General features: G+C 43.2%; 1 protein-coding gene across 1 annotated transcript in view; it reads right to left on the minus strand.

Moving 5' to 3' along the window:
- Positions 1-23,950, minus strand: part of TRAF5 (TNF receptor associated factor 5) — a 65,116-nt gene continuing 41,166 nt past the window's right edge. The window contains exons 6-11 of the mRNA XM_089677851.1: positions 23,529-23,606; positions 17,526-17,600; positions 14,668-14,760; positions 10,133-10,273; positions 4,531-4,699; positions 1-698 (exon numbers count right to left, since the gene is read on the minus strand). Of these exons, the coding sequence (XP_089533977.1) occupies positions 118-698; positions 4,531-4,699; positions 10,133-10,273; positions 14,668-14,760; positions 17,526-17,600; positions 23,529-23,606 (1,137 nt within the window). The 3' untranslated portion in view covers positions 1-117. The remainder of the gene's footprint in view (positions 699-4,530; positions 4,700-10,132; positions 10,274-14,667; positions 14,761-17,525; positions 17,601-23,528; positions 23,607-23,950) is intronic.

Below are 23,950 nucleotides of genomic sequence, written 5' to 3' on the forward strand. Positions count from 1 at the left end.
TGGGCAAAATAACAGATTTATTTTCAAAATACTATTTATAAATGCAAAATTCGGAATATAATTCTTCCTTTTCCAAATCGAAGTCTGTCAGGTTTTTATTGACTTCCTGACATTGTCTTATAACTCCTCCAGATCAGTAAGATCCACAACAACCTTAATGAACAAGGTATCGTCTTTGATATAGCAGCCATTCCTTGGATTCTCTAGCTGGTTGTGAGACACGAAACGTGGACATCCAGAGGCAATATTCATTTCCCCTTCTGGCCTTTTAAAACTGCTACTGTGGGGGTCAGCTTTGAAAACCTCCACAATATTGTTCTTTTTCCCACTCTGGTCAAGAAGTATCAATGTGACCTTCTGCTTGAAAGGCCAGGAGAGGAGTGAGTCAAACTCTCCTCTCATGACTACAAAGTACAGTGAGAAATAGTTTCCTTTGCCTGAACCATCCCCGTTGAGGTAGGCCCGAGCACACAGGCGGTAACCACATCGGCTGGTGTAGAAGTGTTGACTATAGATGGAGACCACACGACCTTCCACCGCCTCCCTCTTCTTCCTCTCGTAGTCTGTGATTTTCCAGATCAGCTTGCCGTTGTAGCAGGTGCTCTCTAAAAGTCTGAATCGTTCCTCGTTGTTGCTGAGCTGATTTTTGTGGAGGTTAATCTGCATATTGTGCTTGTTGAACTGGTTCTCTAGGTTATCTGATCAAGAAATTAAAGAAGAGTAAGGATTGTTTAACTCTAAAACTGGCGGCAAAGTCAAGTCTCTGCAATGGTTAGTAAATAGAGCAATAAGGAGTAGTTATCATTGTGACCAGGATTCATTGCCACAAGCAGGCGGACTTCCAATCACCCCCTTTTCTATGAAGAAAGGGCACAAAGCTCTCACTGTGTAGGTCTTACACTGAGAAAACATTAGGGGGGCTTTTTTCCATGGGGGAATGCAGTTCTGGCACCTCCAGCACTGAATTCATGTACTGGAAAGGAGTGCTATAGGGTCTATTGATGCTGGCTACTGGGTGATCTATTGTTGCTGTTGGGGATCTATTATTGCCTTGGGTCTGTTGTTGCTGATGGGGGATATATTGTTGCTGGGGGTCAGTTGTTCCTGGGAAGGATCTACTGTTGAGGGAGGAATCTATTGTTGCTGGCTACTGGAGAATCTATTAATGCTGGTGGCTGAGAGATCTATTGTTGCTGGCGGAGGTCTATTGTTGTTGGGAAGGTCCAGTGGTGTCTCTATGGGGGTGCGGACACCAGAAAGGTGACAACAGGGGCAGCAGGGCGGCTTATAAGGCAGTACAGCCGACCTAAGCAGAAAAGCCAGCTGTACTGCCTTCTGTCTCCTCTGGATCCCCCTGCAGCTCTGCCAGCTTTCTCCCTCCCGCTGCTCTGCAGAGGGATCTGTTGTACTTCCAAACTGTCCTGACTTTGAAGCAGCAGGGACAACTGCAGAGTCTCTGCCTTTGCCTCTTCTGGGTCCTGAAAACCTCATCCAGTTGTTGCTGGGAGGGATCTACTGCTATGGAAGGGGTATAGTGTTGCTGGCTTCTGGAGAGTCTATTGATGCTGGCTACTTGGAAATCTGTTGTTGCTGGCAGGAGTCTATTTTTGCTGGGGTGGATCTACGAACAAATTCCATACAAATTACCGGTACTTAGCTCTTAGTTTACTTGGTTCTGGTTCCATAAGAGGGGTAGTATTGTGAGGTTGGTAGGGGGAACCAAAGGATGGTGTTCAGAGGTGGGAAGGGGGTGACGGAGACAAAGGGTGCCTCAGAAGGAGGAAGTACCTGTAGCTATTCTCTGAATAAAAAGGCCCTGCCCATAAGAAACCAATAAATTGTTAAAGGGTATTATTTATAAGATGCCTCACCATCTGTCATTCCCCTTGAGGTCCTTCCTAAAATGTGGCAGATGCCTCATTGAGTACACGTGTAGCAAGACTTCTGCTGTTCCCTGTCTGATGGGCTGAGTCACTCTCCAACATTTTTGTACTTTTTGGGAATTCCATTGGCAACTTTCCCTCATCTCCTTCCAGTTCCATTCACACACCTTGAGTATTTTCCTTCTGCTATTGCTTTCATAATTTATATAGAAACTCTAATGGTTTTTGGTTCATTTTATTATAGTTACATAGGTTGAAAAAAGACATCTGTTGTTTGTGTAATATAAGATTCTGCTATTCAGATCTGTATTCACAGCACATCAGTAAACCAGCCTTCTAAAACCTTTTTTTCTATGCAATATTTATTATTTACTTGGTCAAAAGGAAGCCAACAGCAAAAAAAAAAAAATAGTTTAATATTCTGGTCTTGCAACAAAACTTGAAGGGTTTTGGGCCCAAGTATGGGAAATGATCAAGCAGCAGACTGAATTCAATTTAGGTACAGATCCAACCAGGTAACTGCCAGGGGCGGACTGACAACTCATGGGGCCCCCAGGCAATAGGGGATCATGGGGCCCCTGTGTCCTTGCCCAAACTCAAAAAAGCCTATGGAAAAGGTACCAGGGGCATCTCATGGGGCTCCCTACTGACTCCGGGCCCTCGGGCAGTGCCCGAGTTTCCAAATGGTCAGTCCACCCCTGGTAACTGCTACATCTTTTGGAACTCCCGAAACACAGATACAAGAAACTATCCACTTTGGAAGCAAAGTTTCCCCCCTATGATCTCAATGTGGTTTATCAGTATAACCAAAATCCACTCTATGAAAAGTATCACAGCAGCTCTACGTGGCAAAGAAGAAAATTCAGGTGCATGGGGTTTCATTGGACTTTTTTCTGTCCCCCTCCCTCCCTGTTTTTCTTGTTCCCCTTTCTTCTATACTCTGTCTTAACCAATCTACTTTGATGTTTGTTTGTAGTGGGTAGTTCAGACGGGGTAATTGCCATGCCAAAGCTCAGCTAAGCTTTTCACATAGTGCTTACTATGGGTACTCTCTATGTATTTGTTGGTTGTTCAGTTTGTCGTTTTGTACTGTGAAAAATGGGGAATGTCCCCTTGTGTGTATGGATGTCTTGGTGCAGCCGCACCCCAATCTGTTATGCAAAAATGTAATAAATAATATAAAAAAGCTTAGACCTGAATATAATACACAATTAAAGAAAAAATGTAGAAAACACTATTTATTATCTATAAAAAATTGTGTTTTTTGCCTTCTTCTGGATCAATGATAGGTTTATTGTTCAGACAAGGCAAGGTTTTTCATTCATTTATATTTGGTTGATGGACATGTCTTTCTTTTTAACCTGATTATGTAAGAATGCCGAAAAATCTCAGCAAACAGTATGGAGCTCGTCTTATGGTTGTGAGTGCTCATTAGCTCTACCATAAGGGCAAATGAACTTACCACTTATCCGTTGGATAGAATTATAGACAAAGATGGTGTGGCACTACACAGTCCACTAATAAGTGATATCACAGTTATCCCTGCCTACCTTGACATGCCTGTAAACACTAAATGATAGTTTCCCAATACACCTTTTTATGGCCAAATGGATAATGATCCATTGGGGTTGATTTGCTAAAACTGGAGAGTACACAATCTGGTGCAGCTCTGCACAATAACCAATCAGCTTCCAGTTTTTTTTTTTGTCAAAGCTTAATTTAACAAGCTGAACCTAGACGCAGATTGGCTACCATGCAGAGATGCACCAGATTTTGCACTCTCCAGCTTTAGTAAATCAACCCCAATGTCTGCAGACCAGCAAAGCAAAACCCCAAAAAAGTGGAAAATAACTGTCCTTCTGCAGCTACTTATACACTAAACAGGAATGCTTGTGTGGCTAAAGCAGGCCATAGATGGCACAGCTTTTTTTTTTTTTTCATTCAGCCAGCAGGCTCAACAAAAAAAAAAATGGAACCAATCCCCCCATGCACACATTCGAGGTGGAGAAGGGAATCCTCCCCATTCTGTCCTTGTATTCCAACAGTGGGATTACCCCACCATCAGAATGCACCGATAGGCACTGCAGCCAATTGGCTGCATGCGCTGATCAAAATAAAATTGTCCAACAAGCCAGTTCATGAGCAGTCGATTGATAGATGAACTTCTCATGAACAGAAACGACCATTGATGGATCAAAATTCTGCCAGTTCCTGCTGAATTGGACAAATTTTGCTCCATCTATGGCAATCTTACAGTATTCCTTTTCATGAAAGAAACAGGCATCATGAGCTACCTGGACCATAAATTTACAGTTCACTGTTCTCCAATGTCTATGGCTAACTTTGGAATTGGACTCCTGCTACAGTAGTTGTTCTAACTCTTCCTGGTATGTTCTTCTTAACCAATAGTTGGAACACTAATGGTAAGTGTGTACACCTGGGAAGTCAAGTACAGGGAGTATAAAAGAAATGAGGTGACTAAGCCCTCCTGAAATTTTGGGTGGTGTGACCCGTTAAAAGGAAACTGTTCTAATTAGCAAATGAAGCTGTAAGCCAACAGAAACAAGACTACAAACTGTTCCTCTTCTGAACTCCTTGTAGATCATTCATGATACATATCTCCAGCTCACTAAGAGTAGATACATACCTATGCGTTCCTTGTAGTTCTCAATGGCGGTCACCTTCTGTTTGATACACTCAATGGCCTCAATTAATGGCTTCAAGTCATGGCGGCTCTGCTCTTCACTTATTAACTGTACTAACTGCATCACCTGTTCTTCTAGCCAGGAAGCCTTTTCCATGTAACTAGCCAGAGTCTAAGAAAGAAAAAGCAATAGACAGTTGTTATAAAAGTACTTACATGAGTTCTGATTTTTCATCTTAAATTGAACTGCCAGCTTTGCCTCCATTTGATCTGCAGATGCCATGGGGTTTCACATGTGATTAGTTATGACATCAGCCATTTGATGGCTTGACAGTTTGTTTGAGAGTGCAAGCAACTGTGACAGTTATTCATGGCATGCCTTTAATGTAACTGTTTTGTGAAAACATTAAATCAATGGGTTTAATTCCCAAACAAACAAATATTTGAGAGTTGCAATGGCTTAACAGTATGTGTATACAGTTGCAAGAAAAAGTATGTGAACCCCTTGGGATTACGTGGAGTTTTGCATGAATTGGGCATAAAATGTGCTCTGAACATCATCTAAGTCACAACAATAGAAGAACACAGTCTGCTGAACATAATACTACACAAACATTAGATGTTGCCATGGTTTAATTGCACATAACATGTAAACATTCACAGTGCAGGGAGGAAAAAGTATGTGAGGCCCTAGCTTAATGACTTCTCCCAGAGCTAATTGGAGCCAGGAGTGAGCCAACCTTGACTCCAATCAGTGTGATGATATTGGATGTGTTGCTGACAGCTGTCCTGCCCTTAAAAAACACACACCTGTTTTGGGTTTACTGGATTCAAGAAGCACTGTCTGATGTGAACCATGCCTCGCAGAAAAGAGCTCTCAGAAGACCTACGATCAAGAATTGTTGACTTGCATGAAGCTGGAAAGGGTTACAAAAGTATCTCCTTGAGCCTTGATGTTCATGTGTCCACGGTAAGACAGACTGTCTACAAATGGAGAAAGTTTAGCACTGTTGCTACTCTCCCTAGGCGTGGTCGTCCTGTCAAAATGACTGCAAGAGCACAGCGCAGAATGCTGCATGAGGTAAAGAAGAATCCCAGAGTGTCAGCTAAAGACCTACAGAAATCTCTGGCACATGCTAACATTTTTGTTGACACATCTACAATAAGGAAAACATTAAACAAGAATGGAGTACATGGGAGGACACCACGGAGGAAGCCATCGCTGTCCAAAAAAAATATTGCAGCACGTTTGAAGTTTGCAAAAGAGCACCTGGATGTTCCACAGCAATACTGGCAGAATATACTGTGGACAGATGAAACCAAGATTGAGTTGTTTGGGAAGAACACACAACACTATGTGTGGAGAAAAAAAGGCACAGCACACCAACATCAAAACCTCATCCCAACTGTAAAACATGGCGGAGGGAGCATCAAGGTTTGGGGCTGCTTTGCTGCCTCAGGGCCTGGACGGATTGTTGTCATTGATGGGAAAATGAATTCCAGAGTTTATCAAGACATTTTGCAGGAAAACGTACGACCATCTGTCCGCCAACTGAAGCTCCGCAGAGGATGGGTGATGCAACAGGACAATGACCCAAAGCATACAAGTAATTTAACAAAACAATGGCTGCAACAGCACAGAATATGCCTTCTGGAGTGGCCCAGTCAGAGTTCTGACCTCAACCGATTGAAATGCTGTGGCATGACATTAAGAGAGCGATTCACACCAGACATCCCAAGAATATTGCTACACTGAAACAGTTTTGTGAAGAGGAGTGGACCAAAATTACTCCAGATCGTTGTGCAGGTCTGATCTGCAACTACAGGAAATGTTTGGTTGAGGTTATTGCTGCCAGAGGAGGGTCAACCAGTTATTAAGTCCAAAGGTTCACATACATTTTCCTCCCTGCACTGTGAATGTTTACATGTTATGTGCAATTAAACCATGGCAACATCTAATGTTTTTGTATTATTATATTCAGCAGACTGTGTTCTTCTATTGTTGTGACTTAGATGACGTTAAGAGCACATTTTATGCCCAATTCATGCAAAACTCCACGTAATCCCAAGGGGTTCACATACTTTTTCTTGCAACCGTATCTCCTGAGTGTCCTCATTTTAAAGCTTCAATGCTATATAAAGTTATAATATCATGAAATGCCAGTGAATATAACAAAAACATACAAAAAAGCAAATAAGTAAACAGTGTTCAATGTGCCAAACGTAACCCAAAGACTTACAATATTGTGAAATGATGCAGTGACAGTGAATATAACAAAATCATTAAAAAAAAATAAAAAACAAAACAAGAAACCAGTATTCAATGTGCCAAACATGAAGTCTCTTTTAAATCAAACTCCATATATGTTCTGATAAAAAAGATATTCCACCATCCAGCAGATCCTTTTAGCTTAATAAAAACACCAAGTGCCACCACCCTAATCAAATGCACACTCACCAAACCACAAGCTACACAGGTACAGCAGACACAGCATGTTTCTTAAGCATAGATCCTTCCCAGGTGTGTGCACCTCCACTCCAAAATCACTCCCAACAGAAAGTCAGTGATCAGGGCTGCTATTAGAAACCACAGGGTTCCATACAGCAAATCTGACATCACCCTCCCCCTCCCCCCCCAAAAAAACACAGTTAACTATGCTTCAGTTATGAAGGGACACCATGAGTGATTGGTACCAATCACTCATTGTGTTCATTCAGGAAAGGAAGGGCTGGTAAATGTGACATATTTTCTGAACCCATCCCCCATTCTCCATCCTGATGAATCCTGTTGTGTGCTGGCAGTTGCTGGTGGGAAGGAGAGGAGGGAATTCTGCAGCACAGTGAGCATCAGGGCACACAAGGAGGCCTGGGCAGCAGGGGGAAATATACGGTGTACAGGGAGGGTGATGGGTGAAGATGGGGGGGGGGGGCAATTACTAAAACTGATCCCCTGTATGGACCTCTCTGAAGTAGCTGAAAGTCAGCAGGAGGGAGGGGAGAAAAAGCCAGCTTTCAGCTGCTATGGAGAGAGCCATACAGTGGATCGTTTCCAGTATTTGTCTCCCTGCCGTGCCGATCACCCTCCCTGCCCACATCTGATTCACATAGCTGCCTGGGCCCTGTACAGGACGACTAGTAGTACCCCCTTACCCTCGGTTCTGCCACTGATGGTGTAGTGATTCCAGAGAGGACTAGTGGTACCACCTTACCCATGGCCCTGCCACTGATGGTGTAGTGATTCCAGAGTGGACATACATATACTTGGGGAGGATCTATGCTTAAGAAACATCTTGTGTCTGCTGTACCTGTTACAGCTTATGGTTTGGCAAGTGTGCATTTGATTAGGGTGGTGGCACTTGGTGTTTTTGTTACACTACAAGGATCTGCTGGATGGTGTAAGTTCTTTTTTATATGCATATATGGACTTTGATTTAAGAGAGACTTCATGTTTGGTACATTGAACACTGTTTTCTTATTTGTTTTTCTTTTTGCATGTTTTTTGTTATATTCACTGACATTGCATCCATGTTTCACGATATTGTCTTTCTTTAGGTTTGCGTATATCAAATTTTGTTTGCCTGCAGTCACATGTGTTGTCACAGTGCAAATTCATTACAATACATTTAATGCTATATAAAACACTTTTGAAAGCGGATTACCTCCTGACAGGGAATCACAATAATTCCTATACTGATCTGATGGAATTTAGCAGCAGTGCTGTAAACCAGTGGATAACTAAAAGCAATGAACAAGATGTCAAACATTACTTTCAATGCTTGGACTGTATGTGCCAACCACAGACTGTGATATTGAGTGTTTCTGTTGTTTGGAGAGGCTCAGTATAGCACAATGAGATTGCCAACCAATTGCGGTATATCCCTGGGAGTAGAATGTATCTTCCCTTGCAATGGGGAAAAGTGTGGTAACGTGTAGGAGGGAATAACACTCTCCATCTGACAGGTCCAGGACAGCCCCCCTATTAAGCTACATAGGACAGCATCAAAGTAATAAGAAATTGCTTGCAGCACCCAAGAACAGATGTGCTAACAAGATTATTTACTTGTGAATCGAAAGTGTTACTTGTGAATCGAAAGTGTAGGTTAAAATGCACTTTTAAATTTAAAGGAGGCCTTTCTATTGTGTGATATTGCCAAACGTTAACAACCCTACATAGAGAACATGAAGAAAGTATTCCCCACGAAATGACTCTAACATGGAGAAGGTATTCACCGTGGAATGAAGAGATAGGTGAATTGGTTGATATGCAGGTGACACATACACTATATTGCCAAATGTATTGGTCGGCCTGCCTTTACACGCACATGAACTTTAATGGAATCCCAGTCTTAGTCCGTAGGGTTCAATATTGAGTTGGCGCACCTTTTTGCAGCTACAGCAGCTTCAACTCTTCTGGGAAGGCTGTATGCAAGGTTTAGGAGTGTGTCTATGGGAATGTTTGACCATTCTTCCAGAAGCGCATTTGTGAGGTCAGGCACTGATGTTGGACAAGAAGGCCTAGCTCACAGTCTTCCCTCTAATTCATACCAAAGGTGTTCTATCAGGTTGAGGTCAGGACTCTCAGCAGGCCAGCCAGGTTCCTCCGCCCCAGACTCGCTCATCCATGTCTTTATGGACCTTGCTTTGTGCACTGGTGCGCAGTCATGTTGGAATAGGAAGGGGCCATCCCCAAACTGTTCCCACAAAGTTGGGAGCATGAAATTGTCCAAAATGTCTTGGTATGCTGGTGCCTTAAGAGTTCCCTTCACTGCAACTAGGGGGCCAAGCCCAACCCCTGAAAAACATCCCCACACCATAATCCTTCCTCCACCAAACTTTACACTTGGCACAATGCAGTCAGGCAAGTACTGTTCTCTTGGCAACCACCAAACCCAGACATGTCCATTGGATTGCCAGACAGAGAAGAGTGATTAGTCACTCCAGAGAACAAATCTTTGCTGCTCTAAAATCTATTGGCGATGTGCTTTACACCACGGCATCCGGTGCTTTGCATTGCACTTGGTGATGGAAGGCTTGGATGCAGCTGCTCGGCCATGGAAACCCATTCCATGAAGCTCTCTACGCACTGTTGTTGCGCTAATCTGAAGGCCAATGAAGTTTAGAGGTCTTTAGCTATTGACTCTGCAGACAATTGGCGACTTGTGCGCACTGTGCGATTAAGTATGTGCTGACCCCGCTCTGTCATTTTATGTGGCCTACCACTTGGTAGCTGAGTTGCTGTTGCTCCCAGTTGCTCCCACTTTGTTATAATCCCACTAACAGTTGACCGTGGAATATTTAGTAGCAAGGAAATTTTACAAATGGACTTATTGCACAGGTGGCAACCTATCACGGTACCACGCTTGGAGTCACTGAGCTCCTGAGAGCGACCCATTCTTTCACAAATGTTTGTAGAAGCAGTCTGCATGCCTAGGTGCGGGATTGAATACACCTGTGGCCATGGAGGTAATTGGAAGACCTGAATCCAATGATTTGGAGAGGTGTCCCCATACTTTTGGCAATATAGTGTATGTTTGGCTGTATTTCAGCTGAAATCTGTCATCAGCAGAAAAAAAAAAAGTTGCCCAGTGATGGGCCGACTTCTCACCTGTGAGCTGGAGAAGTGATTTCCATTGGTGCCTCCAAGCTGCACAAATTGCCGACATTCCTTCTCACACCATTTGACCGTGTTTGACAGCTCCTGAATTGTGCTCTCTTTGTGTTCCAGACTCTGCTGCAAATCCAGCATCTTGTGAAAGAATATAATACACTGAAATCAGGAATTAGGCACAAAAACTTTTAGAACAGACCATAAGGGGTTTATTTACTAAAGCTGGAGAGTCCAAAATCAGACTCCCTTCTGCATAGAAACCAATCAGCTTCTAACCTCAGCTTGTTCAATGAAGCTTTGGCAATGAAACCTGGAAGCTGATTGGTTTCTATGCAGAAGGGAGTCTGATTTTGGACTCTCCAGCTTTAGTAAATAAACCCCTAAGTGTCCACAAAATTAATAAGTCACTTGCCCAGTTCAGCCAGTTATGTTAGGACTGGTAATGCTTTGTGCCTGTAGTTCCTCCAGGCCAGATTCAGCCAGGATGGTTAAGTTTTCCTGACTCATATCACTCTCCTCCCAAGATAGTAAAGGCCAAAAAGAGAGGGCATTCATTGTCCTCATGCAAAATCTTCAATAAAACTTTATTATTATTTCTCACACACACAAAGATGGTTACAAAATAAGAATGTAAACAGAAAGGGGGTTATTTATTAGGACTGGAGAGTAGAAAACCTGGAGCAACTTTGCATAGAAAACCAATCAGCTTCCAGGTTTTATTGTCAAAGTTTATTTGAACAAGCTGAAGTTAGAAGCTGATTGGCTACCATGTACAACTGCACCAGATTCTGAGTGCTTCAGTTTTAGTAAATCTACCCCAAGGTGTCCATCCTACTATAGACTTCCTAGGTTCACCACATGTGAATGACCAGCTATAGGACTCATTCAGCAATAGTTGCTGCCTGATTTGTGCATAGTGCTGACATGTTTCAAGGGCAAAACCCTCTTCATCAGGGCTACCTAAATTGCATAAAATGCACCTTTAAATAGTCTTCCTTTTATTCCTAAAACATCTCTGAGGACCTTCCCTCTAAATCTACATAGAGGACGTTTACAAACAGCCTACATCCCTATTGAACGATATCCCAAAAATGATAACATTAAGAATGTACACTTTTGGGATTTCATTCCTTGAGTTCTGATTCCCACATGTGCGGTGCGGATTGAAGCTCAGGTTTCACAGCTAGCTGATACAGTAGTTGTTCACTGTTCATGTCAGGTTTACATGCGGTTCAGGACAGGATTAGATCAGGTTCAGGACAGGATTAGATCAGGTTCAGGACAGGATTTTATCCTGTTCACAACTGATGTCATATACGGTATAGAAATGGTTCCCATAGAAGTCAACAGCCTGCAATCCGCACCTGAACCAGACCGCACTGCTCAGAAATCGGACAGGATTCTTTTGCAATCCACACTGAATCTGCACCGCCAGTGCACTGGACATATGTGAACAGGCACCATAGGAAGCAATGTTATTTCACATGTCATATGGATTGGATGCGGTTCAAACCACATCCAATCCACATATATGTGAACCGACACTAATAATGTAAACTGTTTGAATACACCTTCTATGTACATTTAGAGGGAAGGGCAATAGTTGCTGCCTGATTTGTGCATAGTGCTGACATGTTTCAAGGGCAAAACCCTCTTCATCAGGGCTACCTAAATTGCATAAAATGCACCTTTAAATAGTCTTCCTTTTATTCCTAAAACATCTCTGAGGACCTTCCCTCTAAATCTACATAGAGGACGTTTACAAACAGCCTACATCCCTATTGAACGATATCCCAAAAATGATAACATTAAGAATGTACACTTTTGGGATTTCATTCCTTGAGTTCTGATTCCCACATGTGCGGTGCGGATTGAAGCTCAGGTTTCACAGCTAGCTGATACAGTAGTTGTTCACTGTTCATGTCAGGTTTACATGCGGTTCAGGACAGGATTAGATCAGGTTCAGGACAGGATTAGATCAGGTTCAGGACAGGATTTTATCCTGTTCACAACTGATGTCATATACGGTATAGAAATGGTTCCCATAGAAGTCAACAGCCTGCAATCCGCACCTGAACCAGACCGCACTGCTCAGAAATCGGACAGGATTCTTTTGCAATCCACACTGAATCTGCACCGCCAGTGCACTGGACATATGTGAACAGGCACCATAGGAAGCAATGTTATTTCACATGTCATATGGATTGGATGCGGTTCAAACCACATCCAATCCACATATATGTGAACCGACACTAATAATGTAAACTGTTTGAATACACCTTCTATGTACATTTAGAGGGAAGGGCCTCAGGGATGTTTCATGAACAAAGGGAAGACTATTTAACCACTTCCAGACCGGACACTTTTACTCCCTTCCTGACCAGGGCAATTTTCAGCTTTCAGCGCTATCACACTTTGAATGACAATTGCGCGGTCATGCAACACTGTACCCAAATGAATTTTTTACCATTTTTTTGAGACAGATAAAGCTTTATTTTTGTGGTATTTATTCACCGCTGGGAGTTTTATTTTTTTTGCTATGTAAATGAAAATGTCCAAAAATTTTGAAAAAAAGTGTTTTTTTTTATAAAATTTTGCAAATAAATAATATTTCATCATAAATCTTGGCCAAAATGTATTCCGTTATCTTTTTAGTAAAAAAAAAAAATCCAAATTAGTTTATAACCAAAAATTATAATTTTTAAAATTTGTTTTTACATTTTTATTTTATTTTTTTATTATTTTTTATTTTTATTTTTTTTTACATACTGTCACCCTAGCAGTACAGTGTCCCCATGGTGACACTGTACTACTTGTGGGGGGTGATGAAGATTTTTTTTTTTTTCTTTTTACACTGATTGCTTTTACACCCATATAGGATGTAAAAGCAATCATTTCTGTTTCTCTCTGTCTGCATTCTTGCAGTCATTGAGAAGAACTGAGTGAGCTGTGATTGGTCACAGCTTGTCACATGGTACAAGGCTGTTGTGAATAGCCTTGTACCATGTGACCTCTGTGATCATTCACAGATTTCACACGTAGTAAGCAATGATGTCACAAGTGACCTCTTGCTTACTACTTTGCATGTGATTGGCCAATCAGTGATCACATGATCGGGACCTTGTACAGAGGTCCCGTCCGACGATCGGTGTTTCACTGTGTCCGGAGGACACAGCGGGCACCGGATTGCGGTGCTGCGCGCTCCCAGGGAGCGCGCACAAGCAGGGTGCGGGGAGGCTGTTTATAAACGGCCAACCAACCCTGCAGTGCCACCGTCCGGCCGTTTATATACAACGGCCGGTCAGGAAGTGGTTAAAAGGCACATTTTGTTCAGGTTAAGTAGCTCTGATGAAGAGGGTTTTTTCCTTGAAATATGGAAAACGTTTCTATACCGCACATGTAATCAGTTGTGAACAGGATAAAATCCTGACCTGAACCTGATCTAATCCTATCCAGAACCTGATGTAAACCTGACATGAACGGTGAACAACTACTGTATCAGTTAGCTGTGAAACCTGAGCTTCAAACCGCACCACCACTGTGGGAATCAGCTTTCAAGGAATGAAATCCCAAAAGTGTACACCCAAAAGTGGACGCCTTGGGGTAGATTTACTAAAACTGAAGCACTCAGAATCTGGTGCAGCTGTACATGGTAGCCAATCAGCTTCTAATGTCAGATTGTTCAAATAAATTTTGACAATAAAACCTGGAAGTTGATTGGTTTCTATGTAGAGTTGCTGCCCTTGCAACATGTAAGCACCTCGCACAAATGAGGCAGCAACAAGGGGTGGCTGATCGAGCCCTATAGTTAGTCACTGAGGAAATTCATACCAATATGTAAGCTATGTTTTAAATGCAGATTTTGAAAGCACATGTGTGAGTATCATAAATATGTATTAATAACATTTTATTGAAAACTTTGCATGAGGCTGGTGCTCTCTTTTTTTTGTCTTTTATGGTATATTTAAACATGCATCTAAATCCACTGCTCCTCTGAAAAGTGATCCATGCTTGGATCTCCTTTCAGAGGCAGGTGAAAGACAGTGAGGGCACGCTGGTCACAAAAACTTAAGTATATTCCTCAAAATCCACAAAGGATATAAATACACTCTGTGTGCACCAAATAATCTTGCAAACACAGTTATTTTGTGGGTTGGCAGTGACACCATCACTGTGCTGTACATAGCCTGGCAGGCCCCATCCACTGCAGACTGCTGGAGAAAACTACAGGAGGAGGGCAGAGACAAGACCAGTCACTCTGCAGAAGCAGAGAGAGAGGCAGGGACCGGTCTTTATTATAGGAATCTCTTGCACGGAGGGAAAGTCTCACACTGGATTACTGCACAGGTCTGGAAGAAATACACAAAACATACCAAGGGTCAAGGAAGAACACACAGGATGCTTGTATTCAGATCATATTTGCTCAGCTTTAGGGTACTAAACATTTTCTGCTACAGTCACAAGCCAGGGATGACAGCTCTGCTCCGCAGAGTTACAATCTAGGGCGTGCCCATTCACAGACATGTGTTTACCTGCTTCTCAAGTTTGGTGTTTCTGTTCAGTACGTAGAGCATGTGGTCTTTGAGAAAAGTCTCTTCATGCAGTTTCAGTTTAGCCCTTTTTACCTGCAAAGATAACAGAAAAACATTGTAAAGTTTCAGTGGAACTCTAACCAAAATGTTTTCATTTTGTTTTTGGATTGAGTGGTTAGAATCGATGTTGGATTTTTATTGTCTCATTGTGGACATCTCTCCAGAGGCAAAACAGACAACATTAAAATACTGCCTGGAATTGTAACCCTTTTCCATCCTCCTAAAAGATGCTTTGGAATAAAAAAAGGAGCAGTGGAACAAAGGTTAGTGTATCCAGCAGAGAGAAGGTGGAAGCAGGTAGACACCTGGCCATCACACCAATCTGAGCTTGTTGGATCTCCCATTCCGAAGCCACGGCCATTAATTTGGAGTTGTCCTCCACTCATTTGGCTATAACAGCCCCCATTCTTCTAGGAAGGGTTTCTACAGACGTTTGGAGTGTGCTGAGAGATTTTGAGCTCATTCAGCCAAAAGAGCGTTTCTGAGGTTGGGTTCCGGTGTTGGAAGAGAAGACCTGGCTCCCAGTTGGCATCCCAAAGGTGTTCAGTAGGGTTGAGGTCAGGGCTCTGTGCAAGACCCTAAAGTTCCTCTACACCAAACTCATCAAACCATGTCTTTATGGAGGTGGCTTTTTGCAGAGGGACACAGTCATACTGGAACAGAAAATCATCTTCTCCAGACTGTGTCCACAAGGTTGGAAGAGCACAATTATCTAAAGCAGAGGTGTCCAGCCTTTTGACCTTACTGGGCAACACTGGAAGATGGGGAATTGTCTTGGGCCACACATAAAAACACTAACAATAATGATAGCTGATAAGCAGAACAAGTCAGGCAGATCACAAATTAACGATAATTGATATAGATAATGTACCTATCGGAGTAATAAAACATAATTTTTTGTATAAAAGTAAAAGAGGGCAATATAAAACTAGTGCAATACATGAGTTTACGTATTCAAAGAGTAGTGGTTAATGATTCATACTCTGAATGGTCTAGGGTCATTAGTGGTGTACCCCAAGGTTCAGTGTTGGGACTCTTACTTTTTAATATATCTATAAACTATATAGGGTCTGGGATTAAAAATCCCATTTCAGTCTTTGCAGATGACACCAAGCTGTGCAGTGGAATAACGTCCTTACAGGATGTCTCCAACTTACAAGCCGACCTCAATGCTCTGTGTAATTGGGCAACTATGTGGAAATGAGGTTTAATGTTGATAAATGTAAGGTTCTGCACTTGGGGGCTAAGAATATGCATGAATCATACATACTGGGGGGGGTACAACTGGGGGAATCAATGGTGGAGAAGGATCTGGGAGTTCTGGTAGATCACAAGCTTAATAATGTCATGCAATGCCAAGCTGCGGGTTCTAAAGCGAGCAAAATCCTCTCTTGTATTAAAAGAGGTATAGACTCCAGAGAGAGATATCATTTCCCCCGGTACAAATCATTAGTAATAACTCATCTGGAATATGCAGTTCAGTTTTGGGTACCAATCCAAAAAAAGGACATTGGGGAACTGGAGAAAGTGCAGAGAAGGGCAACTAAACTGATAAGAGGCATGGAGGAGATCAGCTATGAGGAAAGATTAGAGGAACTGAATTTATTGTCTCTTCAGAAGAGGAGATTAAGGGGGAATATGATCAACATGTATAATACATCAGTGGTTCATATAGTGATCCGGAAGGAATTTTATTCCCTGCAGGAGCAAATTGGATCATGCTTTACTGTTTTTTTTTGCCTTCCTCTGGATCAACTGTGGGTGTAGGACTATAACCTTTTTTTTAAAGGTTGAACTGGATGGAATTTTGTCTTTTTTCAGCCACACTAACTATGTAACTATGACACTGTTTTTGATAAACTCATCAATATCTAGTTGGATGGGTGTAGTATCGATTCTCAATGAATTCTCAAGGTGCTCATCAGACATTTAGGTTCCGATTTTTCCCTTTATGTGCTTCATCCTTGAAAATAGGTGCTCACAAATATAGGTGCTGCCGAAAACTGCTGACATAAATAAGGTGTGATTGTGAAGAACAGGATAGTTTTCTTTGGGAAGATAAAACTTATAAAAGTCCAATCAAGAGACACTGTCAAATTTTAATTCGGCTGCATGTGTTTGGTAAGTGTTAGGTTCCGTTCACACCAGTGCGATTTTACTGCTTTTTGCAGAAACGCACTGCAGTCCATTTAACATGGTTTCCTGTGGAAAATATTCCTACCAATGCTTTTTTGAGTTGCTGTGTTTTTGGAAAAGGTCGGGGACGTTTTTAAAAGCAAAAAGCAGTGTTTTTGCTAGAATAGATTTCAATGGAGAATCTGCTGAAATGCATGGTAGTGTGTTTTTGCAGCGTTTTGAATTTTGCATTTTTATTCTGCCCAGCAAAAAAAAAAAAATCCACTTAAAAAAAAAAAAAAAAAAAAAAGAGCTAAACAAAATGCAAAATGCGTCAAAAACGCATGTAGAAAAATGCAAATTGAACTGCGAAAAGCACTGCAAAATGGACAAAAAGCAAACTGCATAGGTGTGAACAGAGCCTAAACGCATTTTTATTTAAAAAAAAAAAAAAAAAAAAACATTTTTATGTAAGTTTACAATTCTGTGTTGAGCCAAATTCATTGCCGTTTTGGGCCGCGGTTGGACAAGCCTGGTCTAAAATATCTTTGTATGGTGTCGTATTTACAGTACCCTTCACAGGAAACACCTGAACTCAATCATAGTAGCCAAATAGTGTATGTGGTTTCATGAGCAATAAGAAAACCTCCGGAACATGAGGAATTATTGTTTTTGTGGTTTACCTTTACATAGCAGCCATAATTGGTGAAAGGACAATCTACCTCGGCTTCAGGACAGATGGTGAGATGTTGGTCCAACTGTAAAACAAGTATATCCACTTCTTATTAGCTGGGCTTCTCTTTCGAGATAAACTTTAACATTATTGCGGTGCAGGAAATCGCATGTGTTTCGGACAGGAATTGCACCGCATTCCTGTTCAAATCACATGCAATTCTTTGTATGGCTAAAATCACAATGCAAATCACACCGCACCCGCACATAAGGTGCAGGCACTTATTTTCTTGCACTGGAATCAGATTGCATAGGTGTTCATACCCATACAATGCAATTCAGCCAATTGCACTGCGTTTTGCAAACCGTTTTTAGGGTGTTGCTAACTTAACATAGACACCTGCAGTTATTTGCATGAATGGAGTGCGATTGTGATGTGGTGCGGGAAACGCTCAAGAATCACTGCGAATCCCGCACCGTATCAGTGCAAACCGGCAGTAAAGATTAACACTTAAAGAGTCTACCTTAAAGATGTTTGATCTTTGATGCGACTTTTAAATTTTTACACATTTGCTGTTTCAGATTTTGTTATTACAATTACAGTGTGTCACAGTGGGCGCTCCCCCCCCTCCGCTGGCCCGCATCTGTGATGACCCCCTGCTGTCTCTCGTCCTGCCGCTGCTCTTTGAAGCTGAGCCGCACAGGATGAGAGGCGCAGCTCCTCTCACCTCTGCCACTATCTTATGCCCATCTGGCAAAGCTGGAGGGGACAAGATAGTGAGGTTCACACCTCTCTGCGGAGAGGTGTGAACCTCCTGCAGAGATGTCCTGGACCACGGCATCAGGCTGACGCCGCACGATCCCGGCATCCGCAGCACGGGCACGAGGAGTTCCCGCGCTTGCGAATGCCTCTGGACAAAGGCCGCGCTCATGAGAGCGCGAACCATGTCCAGAGGGGCGTGCCTCATTGTCGAGCAACGGGGCACACCGCCCACCGTTGCCCGGATGACCGGGAAGCGTCCTGCATCGGCTTAAAAGACCGATGCCGGGCTCTCCCTGATCATCCTCTTCTGCTGCCAAGCCACCGAGGGATCCCCAGCTGCGGCGGGACCCTCATGGCTAACTCTGCCTGAAGACCCAAAGGATAAGGGGAGACCACAGCCACTCAGCCGGAGACCCCCAAGCTAAAGGGGGAGACCGCAGTCACCCTGCCTGCAGACCCCAAGGATAGGGGGAGACCGCAGCCACCCAGCCTAAGACCCCCAAGGATAGGGGGAGACCGCAGCACCCTGCCTGCAGACCCCAAGCCTAGAGGGAGATCGCCTGCCAGCCACCTGAGACCCCAGCTAAGGGGATTGCCTGCCAGCCACCTGAGACCCCAGCTAAGGGGGTTGCCTGCCAGCCACCTGAGACCCCAGCTAAGGGGGTTGCCTGCCAGCCACCTGAGACCCCCAAGCCAAGGGGGATTGCCTGCCTGTTGCCTGAGACCCCAAGTCAAGGGGGATTGCCTGCCTGTTGCCTGAGACCCCAAGTCTAGGGGAGAGACAGCCACCAGCTGCCGGAGTCCCCCAAGCCTTGGAGAGGGACTACGAGACTCCTCCGGACCTCAACAGGTACCTGTGATTTATTACCTTACCCCTGGGAGACCGGGCACCCTGTCGGATCCGTGAGCGTATGTCTCCCCCTGTTTTACCTGAACTGTTCCAGTGAGAACCCCTTGCCCTTGTTGGATTACAATCTGCCACAGAGACTTTCCCTTTGCCCTTGGTGCTGCACTATAAGAGTTTTAGCCCCTTTCTTGCTGCCCCCTCCAGTGGCGAGACCACCCTCCCGGCAATCCCCCCATTGAGTGACTGTCATTTTTTTGTCTCAATAAAGCTTTGTGGGTTTGCCATCTGCTCTGTGTGTTCTATCCTGCCTACCCTCCGTCACACAGTGGCTTAGTGGTTAGCATTCCTGCCTAACCCTAGGTTCACACCTGCGCAGGTTGCATTTGAGTAATTTCTGCGTTGCATTTTGTGTAGCATTTTGCATTTTTGCCACATTTTTGCACTTGCGTTTTTCTTTTTTTTTTTCTTGATGCTAGGCAGATTTGAAATGCAAAACACAGCAAAAACGCAATACATGCTTTTCTGCAGCATTCCAATTGAAGTCTATAGAACCAAAAACTCAATGTTTTGCATTCAAAAAAGTCCCTGACCCTTTCCAAAAAACGCACCGGGTGAAAGCGCACAGGTGTGAACATGTCCCATAGGAAATCATGTTAAATGGACTGTACTGTGTTTCTGCAAAATGCTGCAGAAAATGCTTAGGTGTGAACCTAGGGTTGCAGCACTAGGGTCATCGGTTCGAATCCCAACCAACACTACCTGCATGGGGCTTCCACCTTCCCTCTGTGATTGTATGGGTTTCCACATGCACTCCAAAGACATTCTGGTTGATTAATTGGCTCTGATCTAAACTAGACCTAGTATATCTATGTGTGCATGTGAGCTACAGGTTGAAGGAAAGAACATCGCTTGATTTCCCCATCAACACAGTCAGTGTAAATGGGGGAATTCCTCCTACAGAGCTATCGTATTCTGCCGGCGGGGAACACAATGATCACTGCTGGCAGCTATAGCCGCTGGCAGTGATTGCACCACAAAAATTCGACAGGCTGGTTGAACTGAAGTTAATTGATAAATCAACATCAGTATGATCAGCCTGCCCACAGATGGATCGAAATTCGTCCCGGTTCCTGCTGAACTGGCTGAGACTCAATCCAGCTATGGCCGGCTTTAGGGACATTAGATTGTAAGCTCCTAGAAGGCAGGGACTGATATAAATGTACAACAGGTAAAGCGTTGCATAACATTGTTGTTGCTACATAAATACCTGTAATAAATTACTCCGTCTCTCCTAACAAATACTGAGATAAAATATCATCCACACAGGGAGTGCCTTGTTCTGGCAGTCAATACTTTAGACCAGGGATCTCCAAACTGTGGCCCAAGGGCTGGATGAGGTCCTTTGCTAGCCTTTATCTGGCCATTGGGGCACTATTCCTCCCAATGATATGAGGCACTATTCCTCCCACTGACACCAACAATGGGACACTATATCTTACACTGATACCGATGATGGGGCACTATTCCTCCCACTGACACCAAAAATGGAACACTATATCTTACACTGATACCGCTGATGGGGCAATATTCCTCCCACTGATACCAATGATGGGGCACTATATCTTACACTGATACCGATGATGGGGCACTATTCCTCCCACTGACACCAACAATGGGACACTATATCTTACACTGATACCGATGATGGGGCACTATTCCTCCCACTGACACCAACAATGGAACACTATATCTTACACTAATACCGATGATGGGGCACTATTCCTCCCACTGACACCAACAATGGGACACTATATCTTACACTGATACCGATGATGGGGCACTATTCCTCCCACTGACACCAACAATGGAACACTATATCTTACACTGATACGAATGATGGAGCATTATTCCTCCCATTAATACCAATGATGGGTATTGATGGTATTAATGAGAGGAATAGTACCCCATGTTTATTTTCACTGATGCTGGACCTGGGACATTCTCTACCCCCACTGGTCACAATCCAGCCCTCCTACAGTTTGAAGGACAGTATATCGGCCCTTTGTTTGAAAAGTTTGAAGACTCCTGCTTTAGACTTTCATTGAGAGCAATAAAACACGACCATTATTGTATAGCACTCTGAAGCAGCGGTCTGCATATGTCATAAACAAATATGACTTTCCATGTGTACAACTATAATTACAATTTATACATACAAACAAGATTTTAAAACCTTCTAGCTGAACTCCAACCTTTCCTATAGTCTTGGACAGCCATACAAGCTCCTCTTCTGTACTGAAATGGCTTACTTTGATTTCACTGCACACCATGAGCTTCTAACAATGTGCACTGAAAGCTGCAGCAAGTCATATAGAGCCCATTTCCTGTTTGGAAGACATCCAGCATTATCTTGTTCTTTCCTCCCCAACCCTGCTGTTCCTGGCCTGCCCCATTCATTCACTGGGTTTCAATTCTTTCAATCAAGGAGGCCAGCAAACATATGTGGGCTGCCTAGGAACTGCTTAGGAACCCACACTCCTCCAGACGGACACTCACCCACACTCCTCCAGACGGACACTCACCCACACTCCTCCAGACTGACACTCACCCACACTCCTCCAGACTGACACTCACCCACACTCCTCCAGACTGACACTCACCCACACTCCTCCAGACTGACACTCACCCACACTCCTCCAGACGGACACTCACCCACACTCCTCCAGGCGGACACTCACCCACACTCCTCCAGGCGGACACTCACCCACACTCCTCCAGGCGGACACTCACCCACACTCCTCCAGGCGGACACTCACCCACACTCCTCCAGGCGGACACTCACCCACACTCCTCCAGGCGGACACTCACCCACACTCCTCCAGGCGGACACTCACCCACACTCCTCCAGGCGGACACTCACCCACACCCCTCCAGGCGGACACTCACTCACACCCCTCCAGGCGGACACTCACCCACACCCCTGCAGACGGACACTCACCCACACTCCTCCAGACGGACACTCACCCACACTCCTGCAGACGGACACTCACCCACACTCCTGCAGACGGACACTCACCCACACTCCTCCAGACGGACACTCACCCACACTCCTCCAGACGGACACTCACCCACACTCCTCCAGACTGACAGTCACCCACACTCCTCCAGACTGACAGTCACCCACACTCCTCCAGACTGACATTCACCCACACTCCTCCAGACTGACACTCACCCATGTAAGTATTTTAAATTTTAGGGATACACCGATATATCGGGGGCCAAAATGCATCGCCCAAAAATATCAGCATTTTCCCGAAAGAAGGTGCCTACAATGGCCACCGATAAACATGTGATTTTACCTAGATTTTGCTTCTGCAATTTTACCACATTTAGGGTGCGTTTTTCATAGGTCATGTGACTCAAAAAACATAAAAAACGCAACATGTGTGTGTTTTTGCTGTGTTTTCAATGCATTTCAGTCCTTGTTTACACCAATGCAGCTTGCGTTTTGTCCATTTTTTGGACCAACTTGTTGCTGGGCAGAATAAAAATGCAAAACACATAAAAAAAAGCGTCAAAACCGCATTACATGCTTTTCTGAAGAGTCTCCATTGAAATCTATTGAACCAAAAATGCAACGTTTTGCATTTAAAAAAGTTCATGACCCTTTTTAAAAACACAGCAAAAAAGAATAGACGTGAAAAAAGCTTAGATGTGTCCATGTTAAATGGGCTGTAGTGTGTTTCTGCAAGAAGCACTAAAAATCTCATAGGTGTGAACAAGGCCTCAGTAGGGAGGTACGTTTTTTTTTTTTAACCAATGTGGCAAGCAGGATTTTTAACACAACAAAAGAAGCTCAACAGACCAGTGTAAAGACATACACTGAATGTAAAGGGAGGCATTTTTCTTGCGCTTTTTTGTAACGCAAAACCACTTCAAAAACTGCTGAGTGTGAAAGCAGCCTATTGGCTGAAAAAGGTGCTAAAAATAAATTCATATTCATTAAAATTTATGATATTAAATAAAAAGTTGAATACAATACAATTATTTATTAAAAATATCAATTTTTTAAAAAACTGTCCATTTCTGTTCTGGCTTTTGGCCAAATGCATCCTGAATTTTCGGTTTTGCTTTCGGTTCAGAATTTTCATTTCGGTGCACCGCTAATTTTAATATTTGCTTAGCTGCTCCTCCCAAGATCCAGCCCACTGCCTGCATCTGTGACACCTGTAACATTTTTATTTTCCCAATAGCCACCAGAACAAATATGAGGAGTGAATTGTGGAAATGACACAACAATAAAAACCCGACAGGGATTCTAACCCTCCCCTACTTTATCCATTAAAAAAAAAAAGCTTTGACAATACATACACTTTAAGAGGGTCCACAAAAAAGCCAACATACCTCTTCTCTTGAACAAGTATTGCTGCAGTTGTTGGGACATGAAACTGGATACAATGGGCAATACTTTCTTAGGTGAACCTAAAATGGAAAATAAAACTGATTAACACAGCCACAGGTCCTACTATAAAGTTATGGATGTCAAGAATAAAAAATATTAAAATAAAAAAACAAATTTTAAGCCAGTTAGATGGGTATGAAATGTGATTGATTATATATATATCAATGGTATAGGTGGAGTGTACGATGATCAATCACACAATCACAGTGCATAACAATCAGGCTCTCCCAAAGGCCATATATAGAAAAAGGAAAAAAGAATTGCCGCACATAAAAAAACCTTTAATGTTGAAAAATCACCATACAAGTATAAGCCATGCATAATAGTGTTCAACACTATTATGCAAGGCCTTGTCAATTTTTGA

This window comes from Staurois parvus, unplaced genomic scaffold, assembly GCF_062004578.1.
Source record: "Staurois parvus isolate SC_StPar_1 unplaced genomic scaffold, SC_StPar_1.0 ptg000192l, whole genome shotgun sequence".
Lineage (NCBI taxonomy): Eukaryota > Metazoa > Chordata > Amphibia > Anura > Ranidae > Staurois > Staurois parvus.